Genomic DNA, 19,735 nt, shown 5'->3' with positions numbered 1-19,735 from the left:
TGTACTCAATGCATTAATCAATGGAAACAAACGTGCCAAAAATATTGTTGTCATCCTGTTTGCATGCCATTCCACTTTCAAGGAACTATGCAGGTACACCCCTAGATCTTTTTGTTTGGCAACACTCGCCAAGCTCTCCCTTCAATTGAGAGTCCTGCCTTAACAAAATGTAATGCCTCACATTTATTTATAAATTTAAACTTCTTTTGCCCCTCATCAGTCCATTGGCCCAAGTGACCAAGTTCCCATTGTACTCTAAGGCAGCCTTTTTCACTGACAACACAGCCACTGATCTGCAAACTTATTAACCATAACTCCTGTATACACGTCCAACTCATTATCACATCTAAACCAGTGGATTCAGCACCGATCTTTGCGCTCCCCAGTGGTCACAGACCTTCAGTCTGGAAATCAGCCCTTTACCACCATCCTCTGTCTTCTACCTTCAAACCAATTCTGTGTTCATCAGCTAGGTTCCCCTGGATTCCATATGATGTAATCTACTATATGGAATCTGGTCGAATGCCTTGCTGAAGTCCATATGAATAGCATCTATTGCTCGCTCTTCTGAAATATCTTTACTGCCTATCTCGGGGAGGTATCCAATTTTGTAGTAAACTGCAGACTATCATGCACTTTGATCAATCAATTGGTTACTTTTTCTGTTGATTTCAGAAACCTTGCTTCAGAGTCTGGAGAAATTCAATATTAAGAATTTAGTGCAATTTGGGGTAGGAATCGAGAATTCAAAGCGAAGTTCCTGGTAATCTTCACCAGAAACCAGCTTTGGATGCTCTTTTTTTTAAACTGCTTAATAAAAGATCAAATTTCCCAGAGGAGGGAATGCTGATTTATTAATCAGTATGATCTGATGCAGATTTTCAGATTTTGGTGTTAAACTGTGAAATAAATGACCCTGGTCAGATGCATTCATGGTATTGCTGTCATGCATTGCTCCGAAGCAGATTTAAACCCATATATAAACGCCTGTTATATGTATGAACTGAAAGGAGGCAGGTATGACCTTTTATCATTGCCGATTCAGTGCATTGTTTTATAATATTTCATTTTTGAACCACTTGCATAAAGGGGGCAGCATTGTACTAAGTTACAATTATTTTGAATTTGAACCTTCAATTTAATAACTAGTGGATCTATCTTTATTTTTCTTTCCTACCCTTTATTCTTCGACTTTTGCTTGGTGATGCTTGCTTCCTGCCTTTACGCTCTGGGACATTTGCTTGTATTGCTTTGATTCTATGCCCGATCTAGCTCCTGGTATCTTGTAATCTTGGAACTGACTGTGAATGCCATTGAACACAGCAAGTGATAAGATGATTGAGCTTGGCTGGTATTTTATTAAATTTTCAAATGTCTTCCTCCTCATCCCTCCCTTAACAACAGAAATGATGCTTCTTCCAACATTCCGTCCTGAGTGAGCTACATTGATAAATTTGACATCCAGTAAAAATTAAGGGGCTTTGGTCATGCACTGTATTTCTGTAATGTGTTCATTTGTCACATCGGACATAAGCACATTTCTGTTTTCTTGTGTAATTTGACTGAAGTCCACGTGGTAGCTTCTTAATTGAATCAACCAGTTGAACGTTGCTTTATATTTACTTAATGTAGCGTTTCATGTGGATACTGCGGCAAACTGTTAATCTGTGGTTAAATGTTTTGTGTGACAATATTTTTAATAATGCTAGCGAACTTCTAAAAATATGTTCTTCTAAAAATATGAACTACAGTTTGGGTGGTTTTATGATGCCTGGGTCATTGTTATTTGGTCTAATGATTTGTCTTTTATTCAAGATTGAGGAGCAAAATTATTGTACAGTTCAGTGGGTTTCATAACTACTTCTATGAAAGCACAGTTAGCTGTTAGCCATATTAATGTACTTGCCTTAATTGTTTGTTTAGTTTGTTGATCTGCTAAACAAGCAAAAGCTTCACTTACCCTGTCAGTGTGAAACATAAACAATCTTGTTTTCGTTTTGACATGTAAAAAGCACAGCTGACTATTAATTCTTCCTAGTTTCTACCTTATGATACAGAATGACCACAGTTTCAAACTGAGCCCATTTATTTAATAACTTATAGTTATTAAATAACTTATCTAAAAGTCTTTGTGCAGTGTGGATGATGCCAAGGGCATCAGATAATGAAAAGTTTGACCATTAGTGACAGACTACCTACATCACTTCAAATGGCAAAGGAGGTACTTTTTTTTTAAAAGCATATTTTTAAGTATGCCCTTTTCAGTTTTTGTGAAACCATTACTGAAATAATTTCTTATACCAGTAATTATAACAAAAACAAATTCTAAGTATATAGCATGGTGAATATATCGATTGAAAAATCTAAACCAACCTTCATTCATAGCTTCAGGTATAATTTAGAGTAAAAGAGCCAGTGCCAGAATTTTGGTAACTTTATTCTGCAAATAAAAAATATTAAAGTTCAATTCTGTAGTTAAAAGTTTTTTTTACTCACAGATTTCCCATTTCTTAAACTGAATGATGGTTACATGAGCTCAGTAATTTATACTTCACATTCTTTATAAGGCAGCTGCTGACACTTGCATTGTCCATAACCATTTATGATCACCAGTGCGCCTTCCTCGTGGGTGGGCTCATATTCATTATAGGGTACTTGTGTAGATAAATCTGCCATGGGCTGCCTGGCTTGGTGGCGAATTTGCCTCCGGTGTTGCATCATGGAGCAATGCCTTATACGTCTTAGAGTAGGGGGACAGCATTTCCGTGATATGTACACCACAAGGATAATGAGGAAAAAAGAGAACAATAGAGCCATTGTTCCAGTTATTATCCTGTGAGTAAAGAGAGTATTATCAGGCTCAAGGAAGTCTTCAGTAGTTGTTTCTGTACTGGGATTTTCAGTATCCTCTGTGCTGGAGCCAGTGGACATTAATTCATTTGCGTATTCAGTGGTTTCTGATAGCTGTGTAGAATCTGTGTAGCCAGTAGTTATTTGTGTGGTGGTTGCTGAAAGATTACTGCAGATTTGAAATCCATGAACAGCATCTAAAATGTCCTCGCCTTGTGTGTGCTCTGGGCTAGCACAAACCATTGAATTCTCCCATCGACCTTGGAAACTGCTTAGCCAGGAGGCCATGGCACAAATATTTTTGTTACAAACCCACATGTTACTAGAAAGACCGATGTGAGTTAAAGATTTCCATGAATTAACAATCTGGGCATCCAGTGTGGTAAGCTTGTTTGAATCCATCAGAAGTATCTTTAGGTTTGGCATTGTTGGGAAAACGTTAGGCTCAATTGTTCTAATCTCATTTCCGGTTACATCGAGCTTTTCCAGTGTGTCCCAGGTCCATTCCATTCCACATAGCAGGATACTAATTTTGTTCCACTGTAAAAATAGTGTTTGGAGACTGATTAGCCGAGGGAAATGAGCAAAATTAATCTTTGTCAGCTGGTTATGCTCTAGGTGAAGCTCCTTGAGTTTGATTAATCCTGCAAAGCCATTACGAGCTAGGCTTCGCAAACGATTGTGGCTTATATCCAAAAACTCTAAGCTTCGGCAGTCCCAGAAAACCCTGATAGGAATGGTCCTTAGTGAATTTGAACGTAGATGCAGAGTTTGAAGTTTCCGTAAGCTATGGAATTGCTCTGGTTGCAGAGAAGTAATTTGATTAAATGACAGGTCCAGATTCTGCAAGTTAATCAGTTGGCTGAATGTCGTATTTGCCAGTTGCACAATCCTGTTGTAGCTGAGGATTAATTCTTTGAGTTTATATAGTCCTTGGAAGGCATCCACTTGAATAATAGAAATCTGGTTGTGATCTAAATAGAGCCATGCAAGTTGGCTGAATCTTGTAAACTGATCGTTTTGCAGTTCAACAAAAGTATTGTGCCTGAGTGACAAGCCAATAGACCCGTGGGAGACATTATCGGGTACTCCTTGAAAACCTTGGGAATCGCAATAAAAGAGCAGCTCCTCGCATCTGCATTTTTGTGGACATGCTGTGCCTGAGGCAGGCAGCATTTTCAACAGCATGCTCATCACACACAATGCCACCGTTGTTGGCCCCCCCAATGGCCACTTCGAATGCAAACCTGTAGGTGGCAATCAGATGAAATTCACTTAGGTTTCCAGCCTAAACAGTCCATCGTATATGGTGATTTAGGTGTTTCATACCCCTCCCCCACAAAAGCTCTGTAGCTAATGATCATAGAATTATCAGATGTGATTTTGTTTTTAAATGCGTGAACCGATCTATGCTTTCAACACACGAAGTAATTTGCTGCTCCTTCCCCCTTCATCCCTCCATCCCTGTTTCCCTTCCTGTCAGTTTTGAAAATCCCATTTTAAACGAAAAACACTTACCCATTCTTTTCTGCACATTGGAGACTGCATTCAACTATCCTTCTGTTCAGACTCCTCGAGCAGTGAGCTGGAAAGAAGTTCCAATGGAAGAGGCAGCTTTTGAAAAGATGCAATACAAAAAGGATTTCTGTTTCCTTTCATAAGACAATGGCGAGTATTCCAGTTGAAGGCTAAAGGAAAAATGCCATAACAAATCTTCACCTATCCCAGCTGTAACATTTCCTCCCAAAGCTTTGCTCTTGCCCTGCTTTGATTTCCACTGGCTTAGAACTATGGAATTTTTTCTCGAGAATGAATGAAAACAAACATTTCCTTTTACTTGTCCATTCAATTGATTAATTGAAGCTCAAACCTTTGGCTGCACAGCTGGTGGTCCTGTCCTTAACTTGTTGATGGTAATGAAGTACTTGTACAGAGACTAGCTAGCGGTGCGAACACATTGACTGAAAGCTCCTTTGGAAAGGAGAGCTGTGCTGGTGCTGCAAGAGCGCAGACTTGCAGATTGGTGGCAGGCTGGCGTAAGCTTGTGACGTGCAATGTTTTTGGGCTTTTCAGTGGCATGATGATGAGCTTCATGCTGCATGCAGTCTGCAAATTGGATGAAACAGACACTGAAGCATTGAAAATGACTAACAAATAAAAGGGGAAGTACTGGATATAATATTTGTCTAGAGTTGTCTGTTAATAGAACAATGTAGCAGATTCATTGTACTAAATTCCTGTTCTAGTTTTTATATAAAATCTATAAGAAGTAAATAGCTAATCTTGAAAAGCAAATAGCTTTTCAGGTATAAATCCTCTGACCTTAAATTGAATAGAAGTTTATTTCTACAATTTACTTATTAGCATACAAAAATATTGATCAATAAAACTTCATTTTGTCTGGTTTCATGGAAGTAGTATTTCTCTATTATGAGTGCATATCAATCTTAAAATATTTAAAAAATTATGGCAAAATGGCTCCATGTATGACATGACTTTTTAGGCTATAGATTAATTTTGTTTTTAATTTATTTTATAGAAGTACTTGTGTTCAACAGCATATTTGTATATTTTGGCTAATTTTATGTTAGACCTTAATACAATATTTAGGTGATTAAATATGCTCGCCAAGAAATGAGATGTGCATTTTTATTTGATTTTTTTTTCTACCATCCCATTTCTAAATCCTTGCATGTTATAAAACATAGTGATGTATGATCTGTGCATTGTGTTTACCAGTAAACATAGTCCTGCGTATAATCCTGTAAAGAATTGGACCTTTGGCAGTCAAACATAATCTCACCTTTTTTAGCATCTTCAAGTTCACTTTCAGCAAAGACCACTGCATAGTTATTAGGAACACCATGATATTCATCTTTTTCGTCTGACTTCCCTTACCCAAAGGGTTAAAGTCAGTTGTCATGTCTATATTGCATCCTTGCTGGGCTCAACTAAGTTGGAACAAACCAGAAAACAAACTGAGATACACCATGAATAAACTAGCTGAACTAAATGATTAATGCTCAGGAGCACCCAGTGATCAAATCTGTGGAATGTTTTTCTTAGTTTTTTTTCCTTCTCCTTCCAATTTCTCCCAAATTGATTCCAAAATATATGCATGTTTAATTATTGGCCTTCTCCTTTTGCCATAGAAACATGGAAAATTTATGGCATAAGTGGAGTCCATTGAGCTCATAATTTCTTCTCACTTGCTCCCTGTCACTCAGTTTTAGTTTCAACTTTCAACTTTCCCAAGGATCCTGTGGTCTTCTGGTTTGCCAATCAGTCTGTCATGTGAGACCCTTGTCAATTTTTTTTGAAACAATTTACATGGATTTTAAAATGTGCTACCATTAGTTTACTGCAACTGTGGGCAGAATAGAGTTTTTTACATTGGGGAGACAAAACGCAGACTGGGATACTGCTATGCAGAACGCCTATGTTACGCCTGCAAAAATGACCAAGTTTCCTGTTGCCTGCCACTTCAACACACCATTTGAGTTCCCTGGCCAATATCTCGGTCAGCAGTATTGTAGTGAAGCTCCGAGGAAGCTGGAAGAACAGAACCTCACTTTCAGCTTGGGAGTCCTGTAGCATTTGGGGCTCTATCGAATTCAATAAGTTCAGAGACTGAGCACCTTCTCCCATGTCCTTACCCTGATCCCCACACACCCAGGTCGCTTGTCACATTAGCAGCTTTGATTCTCCCAGTTTTGTGTCCTTTGTCTGCCCAACTGTTGTTCTATCTCTGGGCTTCATCTCCAAATATTGTTGACTCCGTCCACCTCTTTCTTTCTTCCCTACCCCTCCCACCCACCCCAAACTCCATCTTCAGGATATACACACCAATTTTTTCCTAGCTAGAATCCCTTCTGAAGAAGGGTCACTGGGGTCAGGCACACTAACTTATCTTCTCTGCAGTTGCTGCCTGATCTATTAAGTTTTACCAGCAATTTCTGTTTGTTATTTTTGGCATTGCGAATATCTTACCATGACCACCACCAAAATTAAAACTATCTGGTCATTTATCTCTATACAATTTGTCTATCCTTGCTGTATCCAAATTAGCTACAGTCTTTCCTTGCCTTGCAACACTTAATTAGCTAGCTGTTGGGAACATTTGGATGGCTTGAGAATCTGTGAACAGCACCGTATAAAAAGAGAGTTCTCCTATTTACTGTAGAAATCACATTTTGAGTGCAGGGAAGTAAACTAGAAATGTTGCCAACACCTGATTTAAAAGTAACTGTACAGTTTTGTTTTTTTGTTTTTAATTTCTCAATCCAGTAAAATACATTCCTTGGTGATTAATATTGCTCATGTGGTTTTTTGGAAAGTTTCAAGAAGAATTTTATCAGACATAAATTTTCTAGTGGATAGAATTTAATCCTACTGTTCAGATTATGAATAGAATATCAAGTTTCCAACATAGGCCTTGGCAGTAAGGAAAGATGCATTTTTTTTTTCCTATTTTAAGAGCAGTGTGGTGAAAACTAAGAAACTGACGTGGTTGCCCAGTCACGTATGAATTAATGCATGGAATCCAAAAAGAAACTTTAGAAGTGACTATGTATGCTCCAGAACTATCACATTTTAAACTGATTATGCTGCAAGGATAATGCTAGATTATGCTAGAAGGAAGGATTAGTTCACATTAAATAATCTGCATTACTGCAGAACCTTGGCGAAAATTGAGAACACGCACAGATTTCTCATATTCCATTGACTCCATTTGAGAAAATTCAAAGCTTTTTGAATACTCTCAAGTGACAATTTGCTTGAGATTTAGGAATGATGAAGTCTGTGTAAGGAAACTGCAAATTAAGCTTTTGGTTCGCCTTTTCTGATCTCTCTCAGAACTATGATGGATGTTCATCAGTTTAAAGTCTTACCCACTTTTATTTCCTCTCTGGGTGCTGCTCAGTTTTTAAGTTAACACAACTTTCTGTCTTTATTTCAGATTTCCAGAATTAACAGTATTTTGCTTTTTAATTTACGGGTCAGTATTTAGATGATTTCTATGCCAATTCTCAACATTATCCTGATGAATATGAAGAAGCATTTAGATTAGAGTGGTGCTGGAAAAACACAGCAGTTCAGGCAGCATCCAAGGAGCAGTAAAAATCGACATTTCGGGCAAAAGCCCTTCATCAGGAATACAAGCAAAGTGCCTGAAGGGTGGAGAGATAATTCCTTAAGGAAAAGTCACCATTGGAGAAGCTGGGCAAGTAGTATGTCTTACTCATGCTGCTTTTTTATTACAGGTTGTTCTGGTTAAACGCATGTGTTGTTAATGCAAATTTACTATGACGAAATTGACAAATTGGCGACACTGTTTCGAACACGCAAACTTTTAAAGTGTGTATTGGTTATAATATGATTCTGGCCCCATTAGTTTAAATGATGTTGCTATTACACTATTTGCTTAAATTGGGATTGCATGAGAATGGAACTATCACTTTGTAGAAAAACTGACAATTTCGTACTGGGTTGACTTAAACTGTTTTTACACTGCATGGTACTTTTGAATGCAAAAGGCTAAGAAATACTGGAATTACATTGAATAGTAGTCCTGGTAAAATTTGATATTACTTGTACTGCTAGCAATGCTGTGAGTGCTCAAATAGTGCATTCACTGTAACACTAACGAAATGTTGCTCAGGATTGCACATACAATCCAGATTAAAGGAGAAGGTCGTCTTGTTCGAATACTATGACACCACAAAGAGGCCATGTCTGTCTTTTTTGACCTTGATTTCCAAACCATTTGATGACCCTCATTTGCTGTTTCCCAAATTTGATTCCCTTTATAATCCAACTTCAAGGTTTGAAAGTTGTGATTCCTCTGTGAACATAGTTATAATAGTGTATAGCTGTTATAACTTAGTCAGAGTTTTGTAGCAAGCATTAAGAGCTCATGATTTCAAAATTTCAGCTTGTGACCCCACTTGGTGAACCTGACTCCATTTGAGAAGCCCTGCTCTCGTTCTTATTTCCAAACAAACCTTTTAAAAGAAAGCTTCTAAATTTTTTTTATTCCCTTGAAAGGTATATATTGACCTTGTTCTCCTATAATGTTTTGAAGGCATTTTTTTAAAATGGGGTTGTTTTGATAGCTAATGTATGATTAGAGGAGGTATACTTGTCTCTGACAAGTTTCCTGCACATCTGATTCCTTTGTGCTGCCAACAATGAAGGCAAATATAAATGATGTCTGAATATGATGCATCTAATTTGCATGTGTGGTTGCTTCAAAGTTGCAGGGCCCTTTCAGTTCTCTGCAACTACAAAGCTCTCGTGCACATTAATGGTAATCAAATGAGTAGTCTTAAAGGTTTCTATGTACCTGAGCTATTATTTTTGAAATATTTGTTAATCTTCAAATTACTTACAAAATCTGAATGTAAATATTCTTGTAGAATGGATATTAGATTAGATTCCCTACAGTGTGGAAACAGGCCCTTCAGCCCAATCAGTCCACACCGACCCTTCAAAGAGTAATCCACCCAGACCCATTTCCCTCTGACTAATGTACCTAACACTGTGAGCAATTTAGCATGGCCGATTCACCTGGCCTGCACATCTTTGGACTGTGGGAGCACCCAGAGAAAACCCAGTCAGACACTGGGAGAATGTACAAACTCCCCAAGGCTGAATCAAACCTGGGACCCTGGTGCTGTGAGGCAGTAGTGCTAACCACTGAGCCACCATGCCACCTCACTTTTTTTCTAAAATTCATGTCTCCAGTTTAATAATTGATGGAATGTATCAGCTCATTAGCTTCCTTGCTCTCGCTCATTTTGCAAGCTCATCAGCTTGCTTTTCTCTTGTCCTCTCCTTTCTCATGCCTGCCCTCTCTGTCTCTATTGGTTCGTTTGCTCACCTGCCATCCCCGTTCTCTCTGCAACCTAAGAAATGCGACACTGAACTAATCAAAAATGTGTTTGACACTTAAGCTGATTTTAATATTGTGTGTTCTCATAGTAAAGACTCGTGGAACTAACATTTAACACAAGTTTAAGATTATTTTGAAGCTTGAAGGCAGAAGGGGAACGGGTAATTGTCACTTCCCTTCTCAAAATCCTTTTTTCTGTTTTGGAGGATTGTTATGTGCTTGGCTCCTCAATGGAGTACAGGCAGAGCCAATTTTATGGCACTACAAATGGCTTAGTTGTTCAGGACGGGAGAAGGAGAAGAGGGAAGGCATAGTGATTGGGGTTTCATTAGTTAGATCATTAGACATGCATTTCTGTGGCAATAAATGTGGCTCATGGATTGTATGTTGCTTCTTGCCAAAGTCTAAAACGTTACAGAGCAGTTGCAGGATACGTTGTGTGGAATGGTGAACTGACAAGGTCTTGGTCCATCTTCTAACCAGTGACACGGATGAGAATGTGGGGTCTTGTCCTACCATCAGGATTGGGAGAATTAGAGTCATAGATGTACAGCACAGAAATATACCCTTCGGTCCAACCTGTCCATGCCGACCAGACATCCCAACCTATTCTAGTCCCACCTGCCAGCATCCAGCCCATATCCCTCCAAACCCTTCCTATTCCTATACAGTGGAAACTCTATGTTCTGAACGTAATAAGCAGGCACTACTTCGTTCGAATAATCGATTTTATTCAGAAAATCGATTTTAAATGCCTTTCCTCTGGGGTTCTGAGATTTAAAGTTTGCTCCTTATTAATGAGACTGCAGCAGCGTACAGTGTGTAAAACCCCACCCCCAACCCGGTCCCACACTGCTCCCGCCCCCTCAGCACAAAGCGTGGGAGCCCCCCACCCCCAGAACAAAATGCACGAGCCCCCACCACCAACCCAGTCCAACTATCTCCCTCAAGCACAAAGCATACGAGCCCCCGCCCCCAACACAGTCCCCCACCTCCGACCCTTTCTGGGGCATCTGGACTGTACACCAACGACAAGACTGCTGCTGCCTTTGTGAAGCAAGTCTCCAAATAGCACACAGGCACGCACACGCCCACAACCACAGCCCCCCACACAATTGCAAATGTTTGACAAGTTCCAAGTTTGCTCTGTACAGGTCAATGTTAGAGAAATTATTCCTGGGAAGCTGGTGGGGCGGGTTTAGGTTATACCCTCTGTAGAACTCCAGGGAAACTGTGGGGAGAGAGAGAGAGGGCTGGAGGTCAGCCATTTGGAGATGGTGCCTGTTTAATCACTGTAAACAAAAGACACGATCACTGCTGGAAACATGTTTTTGATGTAATCTTTTCTATCGGGACCTCGAGATTTCTTTCGGGTAATCCAATTTTCCGATAATTGGTATTCAGATAATCAAGGTTCCCTTGTACCCATCCAAATGCCTCTCAAATGTTGCAATTGTACCAGCCTCCTCCACGTCCTCTGGCAGCTCATTCCATACATGTACCACCCTCTGCGTGAAAAAGTTGCCACTTGGGTCTCTCTTATATCTTTTCCCACTCAACCTAAACCTATGCCCTCTAGTTCTGGACACTTCAACCCCAGGGAAAAGACTTTGCGTATTTACCCTATCCATGTCCCTCATAATTTTGTAAACCTCTATAAGGTCAATCGTCAGCCTCCAACGCTTCAGGGAAAACAGCCCCAGCCTGTTCAGCCTCTCCCTAAAGCTCAGATCCTCCAACTCTGGCAACATCCTTGTAAATCTTTTCTGAACCCTTTCAATTTCTCAACATCTTTCCGATAGGAAGGAGACCAGAATTGCACGCAATATTCCAGCATTGGCCTAACCAATGTCCTGTACAGCCACAACATGACCTCGCAACTCCTGTCTCTTCACCAATAAAGGAAAGCATACCAAATGCCACTTTCACTGTCCTATTTACCTGCGACTTCACTTTCAAAGAGCTATGAACCTGCATTCCCAAGGGGGTCTTTGTTCTGCAACACTCCCTAGGTCATTACCATTAAGTGTAGAAGTCCTACTAAGGTTTGCTTTCCCAAAATGCAGTACCTTGCATTTATCTGAATTAAACTGCATCTGTCACTTCTCAGCCCATTGGCCCATCTTGTCTAGATCCTGCTGTCATCTGAGTTAACTCTCTTTGCCGTCCTCTACACCTCCAATTTTTGTGTCGTCTGCAAACATACTAACTGTACCTCTTATGGTCACATCCAAATCATTTATGTAAATGACAAAAAGTCGAGGGCCCAGCACTGATCCTTGTGGCACTCCAGTGGTCACAGACCTCCAGTCTGAAAAACAACCCTCCACCACCATCCTCTGTCTTCTACCTTTTGAGCCAGTTCTGTATCCAAATGGCTAGTTCTCCCTGCATTCCATGAGATCTAACCTTTCTAACCAGTCTCCCGTGGGGAACCTTGTCAAATGCTTTACTGAAGTCCGTATAGGTCACATCTACTAGGAAGAAAATTAACAAACAGGACCTCAAATGTATTTATCTTTGGATTAGTTCCAGTGCCACATGCAAGTGAGTACAGAAATAAAATGATAAATGTATGGCTGGGAAATGGTTGTAACCGGTTGGTTTTAGATTCTTGGCACTGTCACTGGATCTAGGAAAAGTGGCACCTTTACAAGGCAGACAGATTGCACTTGGGGAGCTGAGGTTGAGTTCCCTGAGATGATTCTGGTGGTGCTGTTGGTGGGGATGGGTTAAATTAACTCCCAAAGCTGAGTAGGAATTAAAAGGAATACTAGGAATAGCAAGAAACAAAAATTGCCTGGAGGCAGAGGATAAGTGTAAGTAATAGTAAATGAGTGAGAAAAGAAAAGGTAATCCAGTGCAGATGGCATGGCTCAGTGGTGAGTACTGCTGCCTCACAGCACCAGGTTCAATTCCATCCTGTGTGTGTATTTGAGAGTTTCCTCTGGGTGTTCGTGTCGTCCCACAGTCCAACCATGCGCTGGTTAGCTGTATTGGCCATGCTAAATTGCTCATAGTGTCCAGGGATGTGTAGGATGGGTGAGTTTGTCATGGGAAATGTAGGGTTACAACAATAGGGTAGGGGTGATGGGTCTAAGTGGGATGCTGTTCAGAGGGTTGGTATGGACTTGTTGGGTTGAATGGCCTGTTTCTACACTTTAGGGATTCTAGTCTATGAACTGCAGAAGTGTTGGCTTCAATGGGGCAAGCACAGAGCTGGACTAGATCAATTAGAACAAATGTTTGTCGGGAAGAACTGTTGACAGACAATGGGATACATTCACAGAGGAGATGGTTAAGATACAGGTATTTTCCATCTGAAAAGATAAGGGGGACAAACCTATGGGATAACAAAGGAGATCCAAATTAAAGAAAATGTATACTTGTGTTAGGTAGACAGAAGCTGAAGTGGGAAGTTTAAAAAGCATTTTAAAGTGAAGATGGATTATGAGAAAAGACTCATGGACAATGAAAAAAAAATCCGAAAGTCATCCTTGGGCACGTGTAGTAACAGGAGGAATACAATTGATTATGAAACAATGGGGTACTTGCATATGGAGGGAAGAATCGAAAAAATGAAAATAAGTGCAAGATTAGGCCATTCTGCCCTTCGAGCCATGATGGTGTTAAATGAATACTTTGCATCTGTCTTTATCAAGGATGCACAAACCACCCAGCTTACACTAATAGAAGAGAAAGCTGTATCACTGGAAAAGTCCAGAATTATTTGGATAGGTTGGTAATACTTAAAATTGGCAAAGCACAGTGGGATAAACTGCATTCAAAGATGTTGAAGAACTGACATTCGGAAGCAGCAGATACAAATCATTATAAATGCTGGAGAAACATCACACAAGCGCTCAGACCCATAGTATCATTACCAGGGACACCATCACACAAACTGACTAAAGAACTACAGCAGAAACTGAAACACCTGATCAGCGGATCCAGATACTTTATACAGTCAACTCAGGAATTCTTGAACATCATCAGAAATACATATGGAGACCAAGGAAGTAACTATAGTCTCATTCGATGTAACGGCACTGTTCACCTCTATATCAACAACCCTAGCCAGAGAAACAATAGCCAACCTGCTGGACATACAGAACAGACAAGAAGACCGGGAACCTATCAACAAAGACTGCATACTCCAATGACTGGAACTGTGCCTCACACATACTTTTACATTCAGCAACCAAATATATGAACAAATCAACTGCACACCCAAGGGCTCACCCATCTCTGGACTCAGAGCAGAAACGGTAATACAAAGATTAGAACAAACAGTCTTACTGCAAATTCTGGGTCAGATATGTAGATGACACCTTTGTAATCATTAAAAACACAAATAGAGGGGACACAATCTGAGGAATTCGATTCACTAGAGAGGAAGAAGAGGACAACCAACTCCCTTTCCTAGACGTGGTGGTACAGAGAACACCGAACGGAGAATTCACCACAAAGGTATGCAGGAAAACCACACACACAGACCAAGTCCTGAACTACGAAAGCAACCATCCCAACACGCACAAGAAGTTGCATCAAGACACTGTACAAAAGGGCCACAACACACTGCTGTACACCAGAACTGCAAAAAGAGGAAGAAGAACACCTCTGCAATGTATTCGCCAAAAACGGATACCCCCGCAATTTCATCAGCAGATGCCTAAGGGAAAGACAACGGAATGAGGACATGCCACAACCCAAAGGACTAGCCACACTACCATACATCAAAAACATTTCTGAACTGACAGCCAGACTACTGTGACCACGAGAACTCAACAGCACACAAACCAACAGCCACTCTCCGACAATAACTCACCAGGACAAAGGACCTGATACCAGCATGAGCAAAACCAGTATAGTGTACAAAATCCCATGCAAGGATTGCACAAAACACTACATAGGACAAACAGGAAAACGGCTAACGATCTGCATCCATGAACACCAACTAGCCACGAAACGACATGACCAGCTATCCTTAGTAGCCACACACTCAGATGACAAGCAACATGAGTTCGACTGGGACAACACTTATTATAGGACAAGCCAAACTAGAGGCATGGCACTCATCCACAGATTCAATCAAAAGCACATCGACCTGGACCCAATATACCGACCACTGCAGCAGACAGCTGGAACTGACCACCGTAAGCAGCGGATACAAATCACTATAAATGCCGGAGGAAACATCACAGAAGCGCTTCACAGGAGGCTCCTAAGCACTGAGGATGTCACCTAGACGGGACGAAACGTCTGCAACACACACTCCCAGCTCGGTGAACAGAACCACAACAATGTTGAAGAAACTGAGAATTATAAGAGCACATTGGCTATAACCTTTCAATCTTTCCTAGACACTGAAGGCCCAGAGGACTGGGGAATTGCAGGCACTATGCCCTCCTTCAAGATTGTAAGGAGCTAAAAATTACAGATCAGTCAAACTTCAGAATTGAGGTTGCTTCTGGAAAGTTATTAGAGATCGAATTAGTAGTCATTTGGAAAAAGGTATTGTCTAGAAAGAGCCAACTTGGATTTATAAGGGACAGTAGTGTTTAATTTGCTAGGTTTTGTTTGGAATTGAAAGCATTGAGGGTAATGTCGATTATGGTGTACATGGAGTTTCAAAAGGTATTTGATATGAGTCTTAAGATAAATTTTATAGTTCATGGACTAAACAGGACAGTAGCCCTGTTACAGAATTGGATCAAACTCCAAAAGGACGCAAACATTTGGAGTTAGCAACTAAGTGTAATGTGATGGTCTATCAAAATAAACTATTGTGGGTTAGAACAGTTAATGAAATGTCACAGCCTCCTAGGGTTTTATTAATGGGATATAGAGTATAAAAGCCGGTATTTATACAAGACAACTTGTCACACGACATCTAGAGTATTGTATACAAGCCTAAGCATAGGAAGGATGTGAACTCATTGGAAAGTGCAAAAGAGATTTACACATAGTTAAAACGATGAAGATCTTTAGTCATGAAGATAGATGGGAGATGTTGGGACTGTTCATTTACAAGAGAAGATGGTTGGTTGGGGATCGTTAGGGATTGAGATGTGGATAGAATAGATGAGAAACTCTTCTTCCCTGTAAGTGATTTGCATACATTAACTCTTAAATTGAGTGTTAAGGGTCAGAATTGTATTGCCTGGAAGCGGTGGAGGCAGGTACAATTTGAGGTAACCAAGTGAATGTTGATTGTTGTTTGAATATAAATAAATATACAAGGGTATGGGGAAAGTTCAGAAAAGTTCCAATGCTTAAACAAAGTGCCTGTGCAAAATGGCTTCCTTCTATGGTCTTACAATCTAATTTTACTACAACATTTTTTATACGCCAATGATCTGTCCCACAATTGCATTGCTGTTTAAATTCATAAAATCGATTTTAGGCACTTTTTAGGTTTGCTTTTTATACCTTAACTTTGGATCTATTCCTTAATCTTTGAATCTTACCCCATAGATGATTTTTTTTTTCTTTCAAACTTGTATACCGCTGCAAATGGTCATAATCAATTTGTTTTGTCACTCTGTTCTTCCATCCTTCTCTTCAAAGAGTAAATAAAGTTGCCAGGGAAACCAACCTCCCTCTTGTTCAGGAATCATCATCTTAATTCTCTTGTTTCTGTGTTGATTTTAAATGGGGTTTTGTATGGAGGCGCAAAATCAACCAAAGCCTTTCACACTTCAGCAGAATTAAGTCGAAATTCTCAAATTTCTAATTGATTTTCACCTTTTGTTCTTACAACTGAGGATAGTTTGTGACTTCACTTCATTGGGATGCTTTTTCACAAATATCCAAAGATGAATATCATTGTAGGCTGGACAAGATTCCTAAATTGCAATACTGATGGTTTTCTTTCTTTTAATCTCCAGTCATCTGAGGCATCTTTCTGTCCTTTTACCTTCCATCCATTTCAATGTAGGTATTTTTGCTGATTGACTAATGTTATGTTTTTGCTCAGAGAATCTGCTATGAATGTAATTGTGGTAGATTTTGAGTTCAAGCAAATGCAGAGCAATTTTAGTTGGAGTTTCGTAAACTGCGATTTAATGTTTGATTACAAGAAAACATTTCTGATCAAAATTGTGGAATTTCTAAATCTTAAATCTTGTTCAAGCCTAATTTGATGCTAAAAGTTGGAGTATAGCATATTAAGTTTCTTTCAAATTGTTTCTGGTCTTTGTTTGGAGTGGTGAGCTGATTTCTTTTTAAACCTAGATGACTTAGGACCAAAGGAAAAGGTGTTACCTTAAATTTAAGAATCTGTAGGTTTTCATATCACTTTCACTTATCAGAGTGAAAATAAACTGATTCATGTGGAAGAGAAAGCTGTTGTTTCAACAGCAAAAATTCAGTTTAATGTTTAAATGAATATCATTTTACTTGCAAGTAACAACAACTAGTCATGTCTACTTTCTCTATGGAGAAAGTGAGGACTGCAGATGCTGGAGATCAAAGCTTAAAAATGTGTTGCTGGAAAAGCGCAGCAGGTCAGGCAGCATCAAAGGAACAGGAGAATCAATGTTTTGGGCATAAGCCCTTCTTCAAGAAAACTTTCTCTATCCAGAATTCACATACTAAAATTGTGGTTGGAAGGGATGAAAGAAGCTTTGTGTATTATTGATTATCCAGGCGCAGTGTTGCAATGTTATTTTGCATATGAGTCTGAGTTTGTCCAAGTCTTTGGTTGATCTGAGTGAGTGCTTCATTGGTATAACCAGTATTTAGTGTGCATCCCTAACTGCCCTTGAGACACCAATATAGTAGTATGCAGTTTTCTTGAACTCCTGCATCCACATAGCTTTAGAATGGAATCATAGAATCACTACATTGTAAAAAGAAGCTGTTTGGTCCATCAAGTCCACACTGACCTTCTGAAGAGCATTCCACCCTATCCTTGTAACTGTACATTGACACTGGTTAATTCACCAAACCTGCACATCTTTGGACTGTGGGAAGAATTGGAACAGCTGGCAGAAACCCATGCAGACACTGAACGTGTAAACATCCATGCAATCAATCACCTGAGGCTGGACTCAAACTTGGATGAGGTAGCTGCACTAACTACTGAGCTACTGTACCACCTATGAGGAAGGAAGCGCCAGGATTTTGGCTTGGTGACTGTGAAAAAATAGTGATGCTGTTTAAAATCAGGATGGTATCTTACTTGTATGATAACTTGTGGGCGATGGATTTTCCATCGTCGATGTGGGTTGCAACTTCGGAAGGTGCTGTTTCAGGAACCTTGGAAGTTGCTGCAGTCCACATCAAATCTTACACTTGACTGCTGTTGTGCATCGGGATGGAATAAGTGAATGTTTTAAGATAGTGGGTAGGGTGGCTTGGAACTGTAATTCATCTATCCAAATAAGAAAATATTTCATTACATTTCTAATTTGTGCTGTAGATGACAGGCTTTAGAAGATCAGGAGTATGTTACTTGATGTAGAATCTTCAGCTTCTGACCTCTTATTATTTATCTGGGATATCATATTAATTTTCTGATTATTATTAAGAAAAGGGCTGCTTGTTGAGCTGCAGCCTCCTGGATGTGGTGGAACTGCATTGTATTAATCTGTATTAAACAGCATTGACATAACCTGTATCTGTAGCATACAGCTTCTGATTTTCAGGCTGCATGTAGTCCTGTGTTGTAGTTTCATCCGGTCGGTGCCTCATCTTTAGGTACAGCTAGTGCTGTTCCTCTCTTGTATATGTCTTTGTATGCTGCTGAGCTTGGGTTGATTCTCTTAGTAGTACTGGTAAAATGGGAAGTATTCTTCGCAAAGGTTAAAGATCGTCGTGGAATACAATTTATGCTGCAGATGGCTCACAGCAGAGGTGTTACATCAGTTCTGAATCTATCTAACTCAGCTTGGTGATAATGCACCACAACAGTTTGAAAATGTGATTACCTTGTAATTTTTGTCTCGACCAACTTCAAAGTTCCAACCAGAAGGTACTGTCATTGCTCATTTACATTCTAGGAGTGGACTTTGCAGTCAGCTTGGGCATGAAGGGTATTGTCGATGAATCTGCCGTTAAAGAGTGGTTAACTCCAAACATTGCATTACTGTAGTATTTCCATCGCTCTTCTCTCCTCTAACGAAAAAGAGAGGAGACAACATTGTGCGAGGAAGGTTGGCAATGAGTATTCCAGTGGGTAAAGGGAATGCGAGCCTAAACTGTTTCTGTAAACTTGCTGATGAGTATCGGGTAAGTTTTGAGAATTTGTTATCAACGGAACACCCGTGGGCTCACCGATCTCCGGACTCGTAGCAGAAGCAGTAATGCAAAGGTTAGAAAAAACAGTTTTAACGCAATTACATCCCAAACTCTGGGTCAGATACGTGGACGACACCTTTGTAATCATTAAAAACACAGAAATAGAGAACACACACCGGATCATCAACGCCACACTCACAGGAATCCGATTCACGAGAGAGGAAGAAAAGGACAACCAGCTCCCATTCCTGGATGTGATGGTACAAAGAATACCGAACGGAGAATTCACCACGAAGGTATACAGAAAGCCACACACACAGACCAAGTCCTGAACTATGAAAGCAACCACCCCAACACACACAAACGAAGTTGCATCAGGACATTATTCAAAAGGGCCACAACACACTGCAGCACACCTGAACTACAAAAAGAGGAAGAAGAACACCTATATAAGGTATTCACCAAAAAACGGATACCCGCGCATCAACAAATGCCTTAGGGAAAGACAACGAAATGAGGATGTGCCACAACCCAAAGGACTGGCCACACTCCCATACATCAGGAGCATTTCTGAACTGACGGCCAGACTGCTGCAACCACTAGGACTCATAACAGTACACAAACCAACGGCCACTCTCAGACAACAACTCACCAGGACAAAGGACCCGATACCCAGCAGGAGCAAAACCAACGTAGTGTACAAAATCCCATGCAAGGACTGCACAAAACTCTACATAGGACAAACAG

The 19,735-nt window shown here is 40.1% G+C and overlaps 2 protein-coding genes across 2 annotated transcripts in view; one reads left to right on the top strand and one right to left on the bottom strand.

Moving 5' to 3' along the window:
- Positions 1 to 19,735, top strand: part of ctnna1 (catenin (cadherin-associated protein), alpha 1) — a 159,610-nt gene that overhangs the window by 83,727 nt on the left and 56,148 nt on the right. The window lies entirely within an intron of this gene.
- Positions 2,531 to 4,431, bottom strand: lrrtm2 (leucine rich repeat transmembrane neuronal 2). The gene is made up of 2 exons (XM_060837082.1): positions 4,369 to 4,431; positions 2,531 to 4,097 (listed from the first exon to the last, which is right to left on the bottom strand). The coding sequence occupies exons 1-2, from the start codon at positions 4,370 to 4,372 to the stop codon at positions 2,545 to 2,547; spliced, it is 1,557 nt and encodes a 518-aa protein (XP_060693065.1). The 5' UTR covers positions 4,373 to 4,431; the 3' UTR covers positions 2,531 to 2,544.

The sequence above is a fragment of the Hemiscyllium ocellatum genome, chromosome 16 (assembly GCF_020745735.1).
Source record: "Hemiscyllium ocellatum isolate sHemOce1 chromosome 16, sHemOce1.pat.X.cur, whole genome shotgun sequence".
NCBI lineage: Eukaryota > Metazoa > Chordata > Chondrichthyes > Orectolobiformes > Hemiscylliidae > Hemiscyllium > Hemiscyllium ocellatum.
Note: the sequence above shows the minus strand (reverse complement) of the source record. Positions and strands in the feature narration are given on the sequence as shown.